Genomic DNA, 15,335 nt, shown 5'->3' on the forward strand with positions numbered 1-15,335 from the left:
TTTATTTACGAGTTCAGGACTCAGACAAGACAACCCACAATACAAATCTTACAACTGGGCCAGGGTTTATTAACATCAGCAGAAACAGACACCAATGAAAATGGTTCGGACCTCGATGTGATTAACAGCAAAATTCAGTCCTTGCAGTCACTCGTGAACATGTTGGTGTTTCAGCAGGTGAGGTGACTGAGTGAATCCCTTCCCACACACGGAGCAGGTGAATGGCCTGTCCCCAGTGTGAATTCGCTGGTGCTTTACCAGGTTGGATGATTGACTGAATCCCTTGCCACAATCAGAGCAGGTGAATGGTCTCTCCCCAGTGTGAACTCGCTGGTGTCTCCGCAGGCTGGATGAACAAGTGAATCCCTCCCCACAATGAGAGCAGCTGAATGGCGTCTCCCCAGTGTGAACTCGCTGGTGTTTCCGCAGGTTGGATAACTGAGTGAATCCCTTCCCACAATGAGAGCAGCTGAATGGCCTCTCCCCAGTGTGAACTCGCTGGTGTGTCTGCAGGTGGGATGAACAAGTGAATCCCCTCCCACACTGAGAACATGTAAATGGTCTCTCCTCCGTGTGAACTCGCTGGTGCCTCCGCAGGTGGGATGAACAAGTGAATCCCTTCCCACAATGAGAGCAGGTGAACGGCCTCTCCCCAGTGTGAACTCGCTGGTGTGACTGCAGGCTGGATAAATGACTGAATCCCTCCCCACACTGAGAGCAGGTGAATGGTCTCTCCCCAGTGTGGCTGCACCAATGAGTTTCCAGCTGAGAATGGGATCTGTATCTCTTCCCACAGTCCACACATTTCCATGGTTTCTCCATGGTGCAGGTGTCCTGACCTCTCTCTTGGGTGGACAATCAGTTGAAGCCTTGTCCACACACAGAACACGGGTACAGTCTCTCCCTGCTGTGAATGGTGTGATATTTATTCAGGCTGTGTAACTGGTTAAAGCTCTTTAGTCCGAGCACTAGAACGCTCTCACTCGAGTGTGGCAGTGTGTTGTGCTTTTCCAGTCACACTGATGGTCGAACTCTTTTCAAATCGACAAACTGGACAATAATTTCTCCTTCGAGATTCAAAGTCCGATGATATTCAGCTCCCATGGAATATGACTCTGTCAGATCGAGACGTGACGTTTGAGATTTCGGCCTGTGATTCCTCTTTCAATATCCTGTGAAACAAGTTTACAAAAGTCATCAGTGTCAGTACAGGATAGAAATTCAGAACAGGCAATTCTAGTTTCTATGGAACATTCTTTCCTATTTCAGTCCCAAAAAGCTGTGAATCTCCATCCCACACATTCTCCCTCCATTCTCACTCTGCTGTATCTAATATTCACCCTCCCAATTCTCCTGAAGGTGCTGATTGAGGCTGATTGACAGATCCATGCTCACTGCTTCCTGTCCTGGACACAGAGACCATAACAAATAGGAGTTGCAGTCGGCCATTTGGCCCATCGAGCCTTTTAAACTATTCAATGAGATAATTTGTTCATCTACCTCAGCATCATTCTCCCCACACTAAACCCATATCCCTTGATATCTTCAATATCTAGAAACCAATCAATCTCTCTCTTGAAAATAGTTAATGACTGAGGTTTCACTGTCCTCAGGGGTTGAGAATTCCAAAGCTTTACCACATCCTTGAGTGAAGAAATCCCCCCACATATTAGCTTTTGCTCCATCCTCTTGTCTGTTCCCCATAACCCTTGACACCCTTGTCAGTCAAAAATCTGTCTAACTGGAATATATTCAATGATCCTCATCCTCAACTGGTTCCTGTGGAAGAGAAATCCAAAAGACTAACAACCCTCTGAGGGAAGAGTTGTCTGGAAATATATAACGTAGCTACAGTTCCATATTACAAGATATTCAGATCCCAAGGAATATGACTCTTTCTAGATGTGACGGTTGAGATTTTTGCCTGTGATTCCTCATTCAAAATCCTGTGAAATGAGTTTACAAAAGTCATCACAGTCAGTATAGGATAGAAATTCAGAACAGACAATTCTAGTTTCTATGGAACATTCTTTCCTATTTCATTCCCAAAAAGTTGTAAATCTCCATCCATATCTATGGATTCTAGTTAAAAATGAAAGTGGATGGGCACTTGAAGGAAATAAACTTTCAGGAGAATGGGGATAGAGAGTGGGAATGGGACTGGAATGTTATACAGAGAGTCAGCATGGACTCGAGTTACCGAATGGATTTCTTCTGTGCTGTAATGGGCTTTATGACTGGAAATGTATAACATCGCTCCAGCATTATATTACAATGCAAGAAATAATAATAAAAGTATTTTATTACAGAAACATAAATAATATATCTAATCTGGGTACCAGATAACAACACCAGACCGATCTCTGTCCTATATTAACGTAAATGTCAGCCATCTCCTGGGGAAAGCTTCCCTTTAATTGTGAACATTAGAAAAAAGACCATCCTTTTAGACAGACAAATAAATGTGTCAAGCTGAGGGATCAAAGGATGTTTACCAGGCTGATTCAGGGAATGGCGGAACTGATGTATGAGGAGAGACTGACGAGGTTAGGATGGTTTTCGTTGGAGTTCAGATGAATGAGGGGGGATCTCACAGAGACTTATAAAATTCTAACAGGTCGAGACAGGATAGATGCAGGGAGGATGTTTCTGATGGTGGGGGAGTCCAGAACCAAGGATCACAGTCTGAGGATTCAGGGTAGACCATTTAGGACGGAGGTGAGGAGACATTTCTTCACCCAAAGAGTGGTGAGCCTGTGGAATTCATGACCACAGGAAGTAATTGATGCCAAAACATTGAATGTATTCAAAAGCGCCTCATACATCAGTCCCGCCATTCCCTGAATCAGCCTGGTAAATATCCTTTGCACTTGGGGCAAATGGGATCACAGGTTATGGGGAGAAAGCAGGATTAGACTATTGAGTTGCTTGATCATCCATGATCTTAATGAATGGCAGAGCAGGCTCGAAGGGCCAAATGGCTTCCTCCTGCTCCTATCTTCTATGTTTCTCTTAAATTTCTTTAAGAGAGAGAGGGACCTGGGCCAACCTTTCCTGAGTCTGCACCCTCCCTGGATTCACTTCCTTTCCCTTCAGTTGTTGCAATTCTCCAATTACCCCCAGAATGAGAAAAGAAAGTGTTTTACTCACAGATGTTGGCCTCTTTTAGGTTGAGACTGAAGGAAGTTTGAGTCTGTCTGAAGCTCAATCTTCATTCACACAAAGCCTGCGCTCTGATTGGCTGGAGGACCACGGTCTTTCCGGTCCTCCAAGTCTTCCTATTGGCCAGAGCTGGTGAGCGGAAGTGAATCAGAAATGCGCATGTGCGGGTTTTGGGGGAATGCGCATGTGCGGGTGTGGGGCGGGGCCCGGGACACAGCCGGCGCACTGACCATTGTCTGTCCGGGTCTTCCAGCCTTTCCCATTGGACAACAGCTCAGCGTGGCTGGAGGACAAAGTCCCGCCCACCCCCACGTGGGGCTCCGCCCCTCATTGTCTGTCTGCGTGGGATTGACCAATGGGAACTCTGGAGGACCGGCAGTACTCGGGTCCTCCAGCCAATCAGAGCTCCCCCATTGTCTGAATGCGGAAGTTGCACAATGAGCTTGTTCAGCTGCTCACTCCTGCCCAGCAAAGCTGCTGCTGCTTCTCTCTGAATGAAGATTGAGCTTCAGACAGGCTCAAACTTCCTTCTGTCTTCAACATCTGTGAGTAAAACAGTTTCTTTTCTCCCCCTTTCCATTTTGTTTCTCATTCTGGGAGAAATTGTTGACTTGCAGCAACTGATCACGAGAAATAGAAGCAGGAGCGGCCACCAGGCCCTTGAAGCCTGTCCCGCCATTCAATCCGACCATAGCTGACTGATGCTGGTTTCAACTCCTTTACTGTGCCATTTCCCCATAGCCCTCTATTCCCCGATCTATCAAATATGTATCCACCTCCACTTTAAATACTTCTAACGATCCAGCCTCCACCACCCTTTGGGGCAGAGAATTCCAGAGCTTCATCATCCTCTGTGAGAAGAAATTCCTGCACACCTCAGTTTTAAATGACTGACCCTTTATTTTGTTTGAAAATATCTCACCATCTACCCTGTCAAGCCCCCTCAGGATCTGAAATGTTTCAATAACTCCTTTGTCTTCAAAACTTCAAGGAACACAGACCTTGACAATTTACTCCCTCGTGATAGGACAACCCTCCTATCCCAGGAATTAGCCTGGTGAATTTCCTTTGGACTATGTCCAATATTACTATATCCTTGTTTAGATAAGGGGATCAAAACTGTATGCACTATTCCAGGTGAGGCATCACCAACACACTGTACAGTTGCAACAAAACCTCCCTGTTTTTAAACTCCAACCCCTTTGCAATAAAAGCCAAAATGCCATTTTCCTTCTTAACTCGTGTGGGACCTGCCTGCTCGCTTTTTGTGATTCATAGAGAGAAACAGACTGAATGTGACCTAGAAATCATAGAAACCCTACAGTGCAGAAGGAGGCCATTTGGCCCATCGAGTCTGCACCGACCACAATCCCACCCAGGCCCTACCCCCACATATTTACCTGCTAATCCCTCTAACCTACGCATCCCAGGACTGTGAGGCAATTTTTAACCTGGCCAATCAACCTAACCCACACATCTTTGGACTGTGGGAGGAAACCGGAGCACCCGGAGGAAACCCACGCAGACACGAGGAGAATGTGCAAACTCCACACAGACAGTGACCCGAGCCGGGAATCGAACCCGGGACCCTGGAGCTGTGAAGCAGCAGTGCTAACCACTGTGCTACCGTGTCGCCCGTCTGTGCTACCGTGCCGCCCGATTCATGCACAAGAACACCAAGGTCCCTCTGTACTTCACTCACCGGCAGCCTCTCCCCATTTAGATAATCTTCCTGTTGATTCCTCCTACTGAAATACATGACCTCACACTTCCCCACTTTAAACTCCATTTGCCAGGTTTTGAAGACAGGGGTGACTTTATTGCATCTTCCCCAACGCTCGACTCATCTTTCCCAGGCCCGATTCCTGTAGCCCTACATTTTTACCCCACTAATCCACATCTATTGGGACACAAAGGGGCAATTTAGCATGGTCATTCAATCTAACCCGCACATCTTTGGACTGTGGGAAGAACCTGGAGAACTCAGAAATCCACACAGACATGGAGAGAATGCGCATACGCCACACAGACTGTCACCCAAGGCCGGGATTGAACCCGGGTCCCTGGCACTGTGAAGCAGCAGTGCTAACCACTGTGCTGCTGTGGCGCCCTTTTTAAATAAACTACAAGCACAGATTTCTCTCGATCTACCCTCCTTCTTACAACCTCAAACAATTCAAGCAAATTTGTCAAACATGATTTATCTTTCATAGAACCATGTTGACGAGGTTTGATTATATTCAGCTTTCCTAAATGATTGGCTATTTGCTCTTTGATTATTGACTCCAGCGTCTTGCCAATAATAGATGTTAAATTAACTGGCCTATAGTTCCCTGCCTTCTGCCTTTCTCCTTTTTTGACCAAGGTAGTCACATTGGCTGATTGCCAATCTTCCGATACTTTCCCGGAATCTAGCAAGTTACGAAAAATTTCAACAGAATTCTCCACTATCCCTTCAGCAACCTCCATTAAAAAGCTAGCGTGCAGTTCATTGGGTCCTGGTGACTTGTCCATCCTTAGCCACTGAAGGGAAAGGAAGTGAGTCCAGTCGGTACATTCCACACATTGTTAGTCCAGTCAGATAGACATATATCTGTCTGGCAGCCTGCATGGAGATTTCCAGCTCTCTGTGTCCAGGACAGGAAGCAGTGAGCATGGATCTGTCAATCTGCCTCAATCAGCACCTTCAGGAGAATTGGGAGGGTGAATATTAGATACAGCAGAGTGAGAATGGAGGGAGAGTGTGTGGGATGGAGATTTACAGCTTTTGGGGAATGAGAGAGAAAAGAATGTTTCATAGAAACTAGAATTGTCTGTTCTGAATTTCTATCCTGTACTGACACTGATGACTTTTGTAAATTCCTTTTACAGAATATCAGAAGGTGAGAACTTACAGACAGAAATCTCAAACCAAATGTCACATCAACATCTGACAGGATCGCTCAATTCATCGGGACCTGAATATCACTGACCTTTGAATCTAGAAGGGGAAATGTTTCTCTGTTCTGTCTGCTTCTGAAGATTTTAAGCATCTGTGTGACTGGAAAATCCGCAAGACACACACACACACACCTGAGTCAGAGTGCTCCAGTGCACAGTGGAAAGAGCTTTAACCAGTTACACAGCTTGAAAATACATCGCAGCATTCACAGCGGGGAGAGATTGTACCCGTGTTCTGTGTGAGATTTAACTGATTGTTTAAACTACAGAGTCACAAGGACACCCGCACCATGGAGAAACCGTGGAAATGTGGGGACTATGGGAAGGGATACATGTGCCCATCTCGGCTGGAAATTCATCGACGCAGTCACACTGGGGAGAGGCCCTTCAGCTGCTGTGTGTGTGGAAAGGGATTCACTCAGTCATCCGAACTGCGGACACACCAACTAATTCACACTGGGGAGAGGCCCTTCACCTACTCTGTGTGTGGGAAGAGATTCAGTCAGTTATCCAACCAGCAGAGACACCAGCGAGTTCACACTGGGGAGAGGCGGTTCACCTGCTCTCAGTGTGGGAAGAGATTCACTCGTTCAACCACCCTGCAGAAACACCAGCGAGTTCACAATGGAGAGAGGCCGTTCACCTGCTCTCAGCGTGGGAAGGGATTCACAAACTCTTCCAGGCTGCAGAAACACCAGCGAGTTCACACTGGGGAGAGGCCGTTCACCTGCTCTCAGTGTGGGGAGGGATTCAGAGTCTCATCCCACCTGCTGAGACACCAACAAACTCCAGGGGTTGGATTCTGCTGTTATTGTTTCTGCTCTCAATTACATCCAGGACTGCATTTTGTTCATTCTCACAGTTGGTCAATGGGGAGGGTCAGAGGGTTTCTTTCTGCTGGACTGGCAGGTCTCACGACTTTGCCTCCAGTGGCTGGTGCTCGGAGGTTAAGAGATATTTAGTCAGCATTTCTGTTTGAAACCCCCCAAATGTTCATCCAATTTCCTTTGTAATTGTTTATTGTCTCCACTTCCTCCACCCTCGTAGGCAGCGAGTTCCAGGTCATTACCATTCGCTGCATCAGAATATTCTTCCTCACATCCCCCCTTCCTCTCTGACCCAAAACCATAAATCTGTGTCCCCCTCATCCTTGTCCCTTCAGCTAATGGGAACAGCTTTTCTTTGTCCACCTTATCTAAACCTGTCAGAATCTTGTCCACCTCCATCAAATCTCCCCTCAACCTCCTTTGCTCCAAGGGAAACAACCCCAGCCTGACATCGACAATAAAGAACAAACTCACAGAATATGTTAATACCTGAAATTAAATGGGAATGTTTAATTTCTGTTTTAAAGATATTGTGAATATACTTTCCTGGACAATAAAGAAATAACTCACCTTGGCTGTGGATGAATGGAATATATCAATCTGGTATCCACCTACAGTTAGTGAAAGTCTGGAATGTGTAGCTGGAAATCCCTCCCTAACAGCACTGTGGGTGTACTTACACCTCAGGCATTGTAACAGTTCAGGAAGGCAGTGTTGGCGCTGATCGTGGCCGAGGCAGCTACAGACAGCCACATATTCTGTTATAATTGAAGGACTGCAGATTGAATGTGAGGCATTCTGGGACTGGACTATCTTGACCACATTCGTGTGACTGTTCAGTTTCTGCAATCACGGACCATTAAAGCTGCTTAGCAGGGCCCCGACAGAGGACCTGGTGAGAATATTTACTCAGAATGAATTAGAATTAAACTTATTCCAGGATCGGCTGGTGTTCAGCGGCTGAGATACTTGAATCTGTAAAAAGGGGGTCTGACCAATCAACGAACGATGATAGGTAGTTGGTTCAAAGCGTTCCCAGGCATTATTTGAATTATTTTATCATACATTTATGACCTGATAGTCGGTGAAGTGACGGTATACTCCAAGTAGCACTGGATTGAAAAGCGGACCTCTGAGAGTAGATTCTAATGTTTATAATCCTATCCAAGCATGGCCAGTGAAAAATCAGAGCTCGAGTGGGGACCTGATGGGTCTCTTACCTGCCATTTGGAAACTAACAGTAAGAAACTTATCGATACAATGATAAGAGAATAGAGCCAATGTTTTGAGTCTGGATGACACTTCAGAAGAGCTCTTATGAAGGGTCACCCAGACTGGAAACATTGGCTCTATTCTCTCTCCACAGAAGCTGTCGGATCTGCTGAGACTTTCCAGCATTTTCTATTTTTGTTTCAGATTCCAGAATCCGCAGTATTTTACTGTTATGATAAAATGATTAGTTCTGATTGGAATCCCCACGACCCTCCCGCAAAACAGAGGGAGTGGTGGCAAAGGGAGAAAAAGGATAAGGATGATAAAGGCTGGGTTCTGATTCTCATGTAGAACTAACAAAACGAGTGAATCAGTTTATAAAGAACAGAAGTGACCCATCCCAAACAAAAACTGATCAAATTAAAATTATTCGGTTGAGGAAGAAAACAAAAAGAATAATCGATGAAGTTTAAAATTAAGTTTGTTTTGTTGTTCGAGAAGATTTTAAAAATTATGTAAAGTGACGTAATTGTGTGCCATGTTTTTTCTGCTCACTCCCCACCCCTTTAGGTTCTGTAGAAAAGTTAACCCTTTCAGCAGACAGTTCATTTGTTTTTAAATCGCCCAGAAACTTATGTCTATTTTGCTTTATAATTGAGGATTCATGGGAACCAGTTCAATGTGGAAATTTTAAGCATAGCCACCAAGACCATATTCACTTGCGGTGTGACCCCGAGTCAGGAACAGTTTCAGAATCAGCAACCATTACTGAGAACATGGCAGAGGGTCATGCTGCTGTGGATGTTCACCAGGAAATGGTTCCAGCTTTGCCAGTTGACTCTGCTGTGGGAGTGGAAGAGGAATGTTCATGTACAGATTCTCAAACTACCTCTTCACCTCCCATTCCAGAAACACCATTACAAGATTTACCAGTGGTATTGTACAGGTTGCAATGCAACCACAAAGCTCCTGACAGACTTCCGTATTGTTAAAGACATTACTTTGTTGTATTTCTGTCCTGATGGGGGATTGAAATTTAAGGGGAGGAGAAGTGTTACAGAGTGTTCTTCTCAACCTTTCTCCCTTCTGAGCACATGCGGGCTTTGGGCGGGGTTTCAGTCTGCAAGTCCAGGCTGGTTCCAATGCTCCTGTTTCCTTTTGTTTGCCAATGATTTTTAAACGTTGTTATTTATTTATATAAAGAACATTCTGCTTTTAACAATGCATTTGACTCCCTTATCTGTGGACTGAAGTTCCCACAATTGTAAAGCAGGAGATTAGTTAAATGGACAGCCTGAATTGAGAGACAATTAAAGAATAAATGATTCATTAATACAGATGTTAGAAAGGCTGGAAATGTAAATTTGAACACAAAAGTTTATAACTTTCAGAATTATAAACATTAAGAATGGTAAAAATGTTGTGGGGATTATAAGACGTTCCCTTCTGAGGACAACAGAATAGAAAAAAACAGACAAGACTTGTTAGCGTGGCACGGTGCCACAGTGGTTAGCACTGCTGCCTCACAGTGCCAGGGACCTGGGTTCGATTCCTGGCTTGGGTGACTATGCGGAGTCTGCACGTTCTCTCCGTGTCTGCGTGGGTTTCCTCCGGGTGCTCCAGTTTGTTCCCACAGTCCAAAAGACGTGTGGGTTAGGTGGATTGGCCATGTTGAATTCTCAATCAGTGCATCCGATCAGACGCCAGAGTGTGGCAACTAAGGGATTTTCACAGTAACTTCATTGCAGTGTTAATGTCAGCCTACTTGTGACAGTAATAAATAAACTTTAATACTTTGTTAACCTTGACTGGAGGGAATGAATCGGCTCCTGTTCAAGATGTCTCAACATTGAATGACTGATGTTAACCAATTATTGGTCGACACTCAGGCTACCCCAAGCTAAGAGATATCGTTTGAGAGAAAGAATTGTCTTAAAATTCAGACAATGTGCAACTAGCTAAAAACCAAACCAGTTTCATTATTGACAAGTTATCGACCAATTGGCTAATTCCCAACAATTGGCTGAGCTGGGCTTTCTACATTCTGAAAGTATAAAAAAGGGGATTCAAGAAACCAATTTGGCAAAAGTTTTCAAAAATTCAAGGTTTTTTTTAAGTTTATTTATTAGTGTCACACATTCACACTGCAATGAAGTTACTCTGAAAATCCCCCAGTCGCCACTCTGGCGCCTGTTCGGGTAAACTCAGGGAGAAGTTAGCATGCTCAATGTACCTAACCAGCAAGTCCTTCGGTCTGTGGGAGAAAACCCACACAGACAGGGGGGGAATTTGCAGACTCTGTACAGACAGTGACCCAAGGCGGAACTCAAACCCGGGTCTCTGGCGCTGTGAGGCAGCAGTGCGAACCACTGTGTCCTACAGAGAGGTGTTGGGAGCTGTTGATTTTACAAGTTATCCATGTTCTCAGAGCCACCACTTCATGTCCTGGTCTGAGAGGGATGGAGAGAAGTTAAAGTTAAGCTTTCTCCTTTACTGTTGATCGATACTTTGCTTTTTTATCTTTCTGACTTGTTACATTTTTAATGGTGAATAAACTTTCTGAATTCACCATTTAAAGTGTTCTTTCTTGCCATATGGTTAAGTCACTGGAACCTGGGTGAGTTATGATTAGGGAGGTTGTTGTAAACAAGTGAACCCCATAAATCTTAGTTCAAACAAATCAAAATTCTTACATATGGAATGCAATCCTTTATTCTGAGAGAAATTGAACATTGAAGTAAAGATGTTCTGCTTCAGTTATACAGGGCGTTGCTGAAACTGCATCTTGAATAGTGGCTGCAGTTTTTGTCTCCTATTAAACAAAGGATTGGAGAATCCCTACAGTACAGACAGAGGCCGTTCTGTCCATCGAGTCTGTACCAAACACCATCCCATCCAGGCCCTATTCCCATAACCACATGCATTTACTCCAGCCAGTCCGCCTGACACTAAAGGTCAATTTCGCATAGCCAATCAACCTAACCCACACATCTTTGGACTGTGGGAGGAAACCGGAACACCCGGGTGAAACCCACGCAGAGAATGTGCAAACTCCACACAGACAGTGACCCGGGCTGGAATTGAACCTGGGTCCCTGGTGTTATGATGCAGCAGTGCTAACCACTGTGCTGCCGTGCTGTCCCATTTCATAAATACCATGGAAGCAGTTCAGAGGAGGTTTACTAGATTGATTCCCAATCCAGTAGTGTGAAATATTAACACTGTTTCTCTCTCCATAAATGTTGCCAGACCTAATGCATTTTTCCAGTCCTTTCTGTATTTATTTCAGATCTACCTGTGGTGGTAGGAAAAATATTATTTATTATCCAGGATAAATAAATGTCCTTCATCAGCTTTTGTGGATCATTTCAGTGGAAATGTGCTCTCCCAGGCTCAAAAAAGCAAAGTCGTGAGACCGGCCAGTCCAGCAGAAAGAAACCCTCCGACCCTCCCACTTCACCAACTGTCAGAATGAACATGGTTCAGTCCTGGATGTGATTAATAGCAGCATCCAACCCCTGTCATCATTTGTGAACTCGCTGGTGTCTCCGCAGGCTGGATGACTGAGTGAATCCCTTCCCACACAAACAGCAGGTGAACGGTCTCTCCCCAGTGTGAACTCGCTGGTGCTCCCGCAGGCTGGACGATGTTCTAAATTTCTTTGTGCAGTGAGAGCAACTGAACGGTCTCTCCTCAGTGTGAGTGCGCTGGTGGATAACCAGATCCCGAGAACTTTTGAAACCACTGCCACAGTCAGAGCATTTAAAGGGTCTCTCCTGGGTGTGAGTGAGATTGTGACTCAGCAGGCTGGATGAATGAGTGAATCCCTTCCCACACACAGAGCAGGTGAACGGTCTCTCCCTGGTGTGAATTCGCTGGTGCTCCCGCAGGTGGGATGATGTTCTAAATGTCTTTGTGCAGTGAGAGCAGCTGAACGGTCTCTCCCCAGTGTGAATCCGCTGGTGGATCGTCAGTTCCCGAGAGCTTTTGAAACCATTTCCACAGTCAGAGCATTTAAAGGGTTTCTCATTGCTGTGAGTGACTTTGTGTTTTGACAGATTGGATAACTGCATAAATCCTTTCCCACACACCAAGCAGATGAATGGTCTCTCTCCAGTGTGAACGCGCTGGTGTCTCTGCAGATCGGGTAAATGAGCGAATCCGTTCCCACACTCAAAGCAGATGAATGCTCTTTCTCCAGTGTGAACCAGCCGATGTCGCTGCAGATGATATAACCGAGTGAATCCCTTCCCACACACAGAACAGGTGTACGGCTTCTCTCCAGTGTGAATACGTCGATGAATTTGCAGCTCAGAGGGGGTTTTGCAACCCTTCCCACAGTCCCCACATTTCCACGGTTTATCCATGTTGCAGGTGTCCTTGTGTTGCTCCAGGTTTGACCATCAGTTGAAGTCTCACACAGAACAAGATTATAGTGCCCTGCTGTGATGGTGCAATATTTTTTCAGGCTGTGTAACTGGGAGGCTCTTTCCACAGTCACTGCATGGGAAAATCTCAGTTGATTTTGTGTGTCTGTGTGTGTGTGTGTGTGTGTGTGTGTGTCAGTCCTGTTCCAGTCACAATGATGCTTAAAGACTGCTGAAGCCGATAGAACAGAGAAACATTTCTCCTTCTGGATTCAAAGACCGAAGATATTCAGGTCCCGATGAATTGAGTGACTCTGTTGATGTTGATGTGATGTTTGGTTTGAGATTTCTGTCTGTAAAATCCTCAACTTCTGATGTCCTGTAAAAGGAGTTTACAAAGGTTATCACTGTCAGTACAGGATAGAAATTCAGAACAGACAGTTCTAGTTTCTATGGAACATTATTTCCTCTCTCATTCCCTAAGAGCTGTAAATCTCCATCCCACACACTCTCCCTCCATTCTCACTCTGCTGTATCTAATATTCACCCTCCCAATTCTCCTGTCGGTGCTGATTGAGGCTGATTGACAGATCCATGCTCACTGCTTCCTGTCCTGGACAGAGAGAGCTGGAAATCTCCATGCAGGCTGCCAGACAGATATATGTCTATCTGACTGGACTAACTATGTGTGGAACATACCAACTGGATTCACTTCCTTTCCCTTCAGTTGCTGCAAGTCCCCAATATCCCCCAGAATGAGAAAAGAAATGGAAAGGGGGAGAAAAGAAAAAGTGTTTTACTCACAGATGTTGGCCTTTTTTAAGGTCAAACCAAATAAACAAACTCAAGTTAAATCAGGACAAAGTAAAAGGGGCAGCTCCCCAAAAGGAGGGGGAGCAGCCCAAACAAAAATCAAAGTACAAAGGAAACTTAAAAACATCAAATCATAATGTGATTATCAGGGTCAATAATGCACCCCAACCCCTGCAGTGCCCAGCGGGGGCGGAAGGCGTCAAGCGCACCCATGGACATCGCATGTTCCCTCTCCAGGGACACCTGGCCGCGAACGTAGCCACAGTAGAGGGGCAGACAGTCAGGGTGGATGGCCCCCTCGATCGCCTGCTGCCTGGACCGATAAATGGCGCGCTTTGCCAGGCCCAGGAGCAGGTTCACAAGGAGGTCGCCATCCCGACCCTCTCTGTGTGGGTTTCCTCCGGGTGCTCCAGTTTCCTCCCACAGTCCAAAGATGTGCGGGTTAGGTTGATTGGCTATGCTAAAAAAATTGCCCCTTAGTGTCCTGGAATGCGTAGATTAGAGGGATTAGCGGGTAAAATATGTAGGGATATGGGGGTAGGGCCTGGGTGGGATTGTGGTCGGTGCAGACTCGATGGGCCGAATGGCCTCTTTCTGTGCTGTAGGGTTTCTATGATTCTATTGTCCCTCTGAAGACAGAGGTTCTGAACCAGCCCCTGAAACCACGCCCATTGTGACCCGCCACCGACAGCAGCGCATGCGCTCTCCTTCCCCGCTGAAACAAGATGGCGGCCGATAACCGGGGCCTGTTCCCGAGATAAAAGCCTTGGAGCTGTAAACCCAGGACCTGCAGGGTCTTATTCGGGCCGTGCGGCCTACAGCGGATGTTTGTGAAGCCATAGCTCCCTCCCTCCCCCGACTCCCGGCTCCATTTCTCCCGCAGCGCCACCGACTCACCCGTTGAAAAAAGCAGCTCCCGCACTCACAGGGCTCCGAGCAAAGTGGCACTGCGCACGCTCCAGATATAGCATTGCGCCTGCGCAATGGACTCCTGTGGAATGAATAGGACACTTTCATACCCGCAGGGGCACCTGGGAATTAACGGCGTCATTGTCAAAGACAATAATAGAAAATTATCTTGTGCAATTAAGATCAAATAATTTTTTTAAATGCATTCCTCGGAATTTGTGCGCTGCCATTCTCCATTTATAAAATTGATTTAAACCAGTGTTCTCCTGTGGGAATACCCCGAGTTTTTAAAACTTTTCCCACTGGTTTCCTCCCCTCTCTTTGCTCTCCTGAAGGTGCTCACACTGGTTGGGTAAATCCCACAGAGACTGGTTTCTTTCACTTTCTTTCTCCTGATGCTGGATATTCTGTTTTATGGAATGATACATCACAGATGGAAACCATTTGGCTCATCCTGCCCAGTCGGGCTGTCTTTAAGATCTATCCAATTAATCCCACAGCCCTGCTGGCAGAGTGAGAACAATCTATATATACTGCAGCAATGCAGGAGGTGAATGGAAAATGTTTTCCAGTTGCATACCTCTCAGACACACTCACCCCAGAAAGATAAATTGGCCTGTGTACTAAGCAGATATTAAGGTTCCACTTAGAATTAAAACAGAAGGTGCTGGAAAAATGCAGCAGTCGCCAGGGCCGAGTTTATGGTCAAAATGATGGTGCTGAGCTGCCGTTAGAAAATAACCAGCAATCCAACAAGCCACTCAAAATATTGAATCAAACAAAATTGATCAAAGATTGAGCCAAAGTATTCTGTTTTCCAACATGGTGCTATGATTTTTTTGTGATGGTTTTAATATTCTCACAATTACCTGGTGTAGTCCGGGTTTATTTTATACTCATTCCAACCCATCGCTGTCCATGAAGCACATTACCCCCACTCTGATTCTCCATCCCATCAGAGACAACTCAGTCACTGACTGGAAATTAGGGCTTTTAATGAGAGCTCTGACAACCGAGAATGCACCGTCGGCAGAATAAACCCGAGCTCACAAACCCCAGACAGTGAACATTATCCCCCCCAGACCCGAATATAAAACAGTGAACA

The 15,335-nt window shown here is 45.6% G+C and overlaps 2 protein-coding genes across 2 annotated transcripts in view; both read right to left on the reverse strand.

Annotated features, from left to right (window-relative positions):
- Positions 1 to 12,553, reverse strand: part of LOC144482990 (uncharacterized) — a 28,383-nt gene extending 15,830 nt beyond the window's left edge. The window contains exon 1 of the mRNA XM_078201816.1: positions 11,731 to 12,553. Within this exon, the coding sequence (XP_078057942.1) occupies positions 11,731 to 12,508 (778 nt within the window). The 5' untranslated portion in view covers positions 12,509 to 12,553. The remainder of the gene's footprint in view (positions 1 to 11,730) is intronic.
- LOC144483022 (uncharacterized) overlaps positions 1 to 15,335 on the reverse strand; it is a 1,062,789-nt gene that overhangs the window by 1,018,700 nt on the left and 28,754 nt on the right. The window lies entirely within an intron of this gene.

Source organism: Mustelus asterias, unplaced genomic scaffold (assembly GCF_964213995.1).
Source record: "Mustelus asterias unplaced genomic scaffold, sMusAst1.hap1.1 HAP1_SCAFFOLD_44, whole genome shotgun sequence".
NCBI classification, from domain to species: Eukaryota; Metazoa; Chordata; class Chondrichthyes; order Carcharhiniformes; family Triakidae; genus Mustelus; species Mustelus asterias.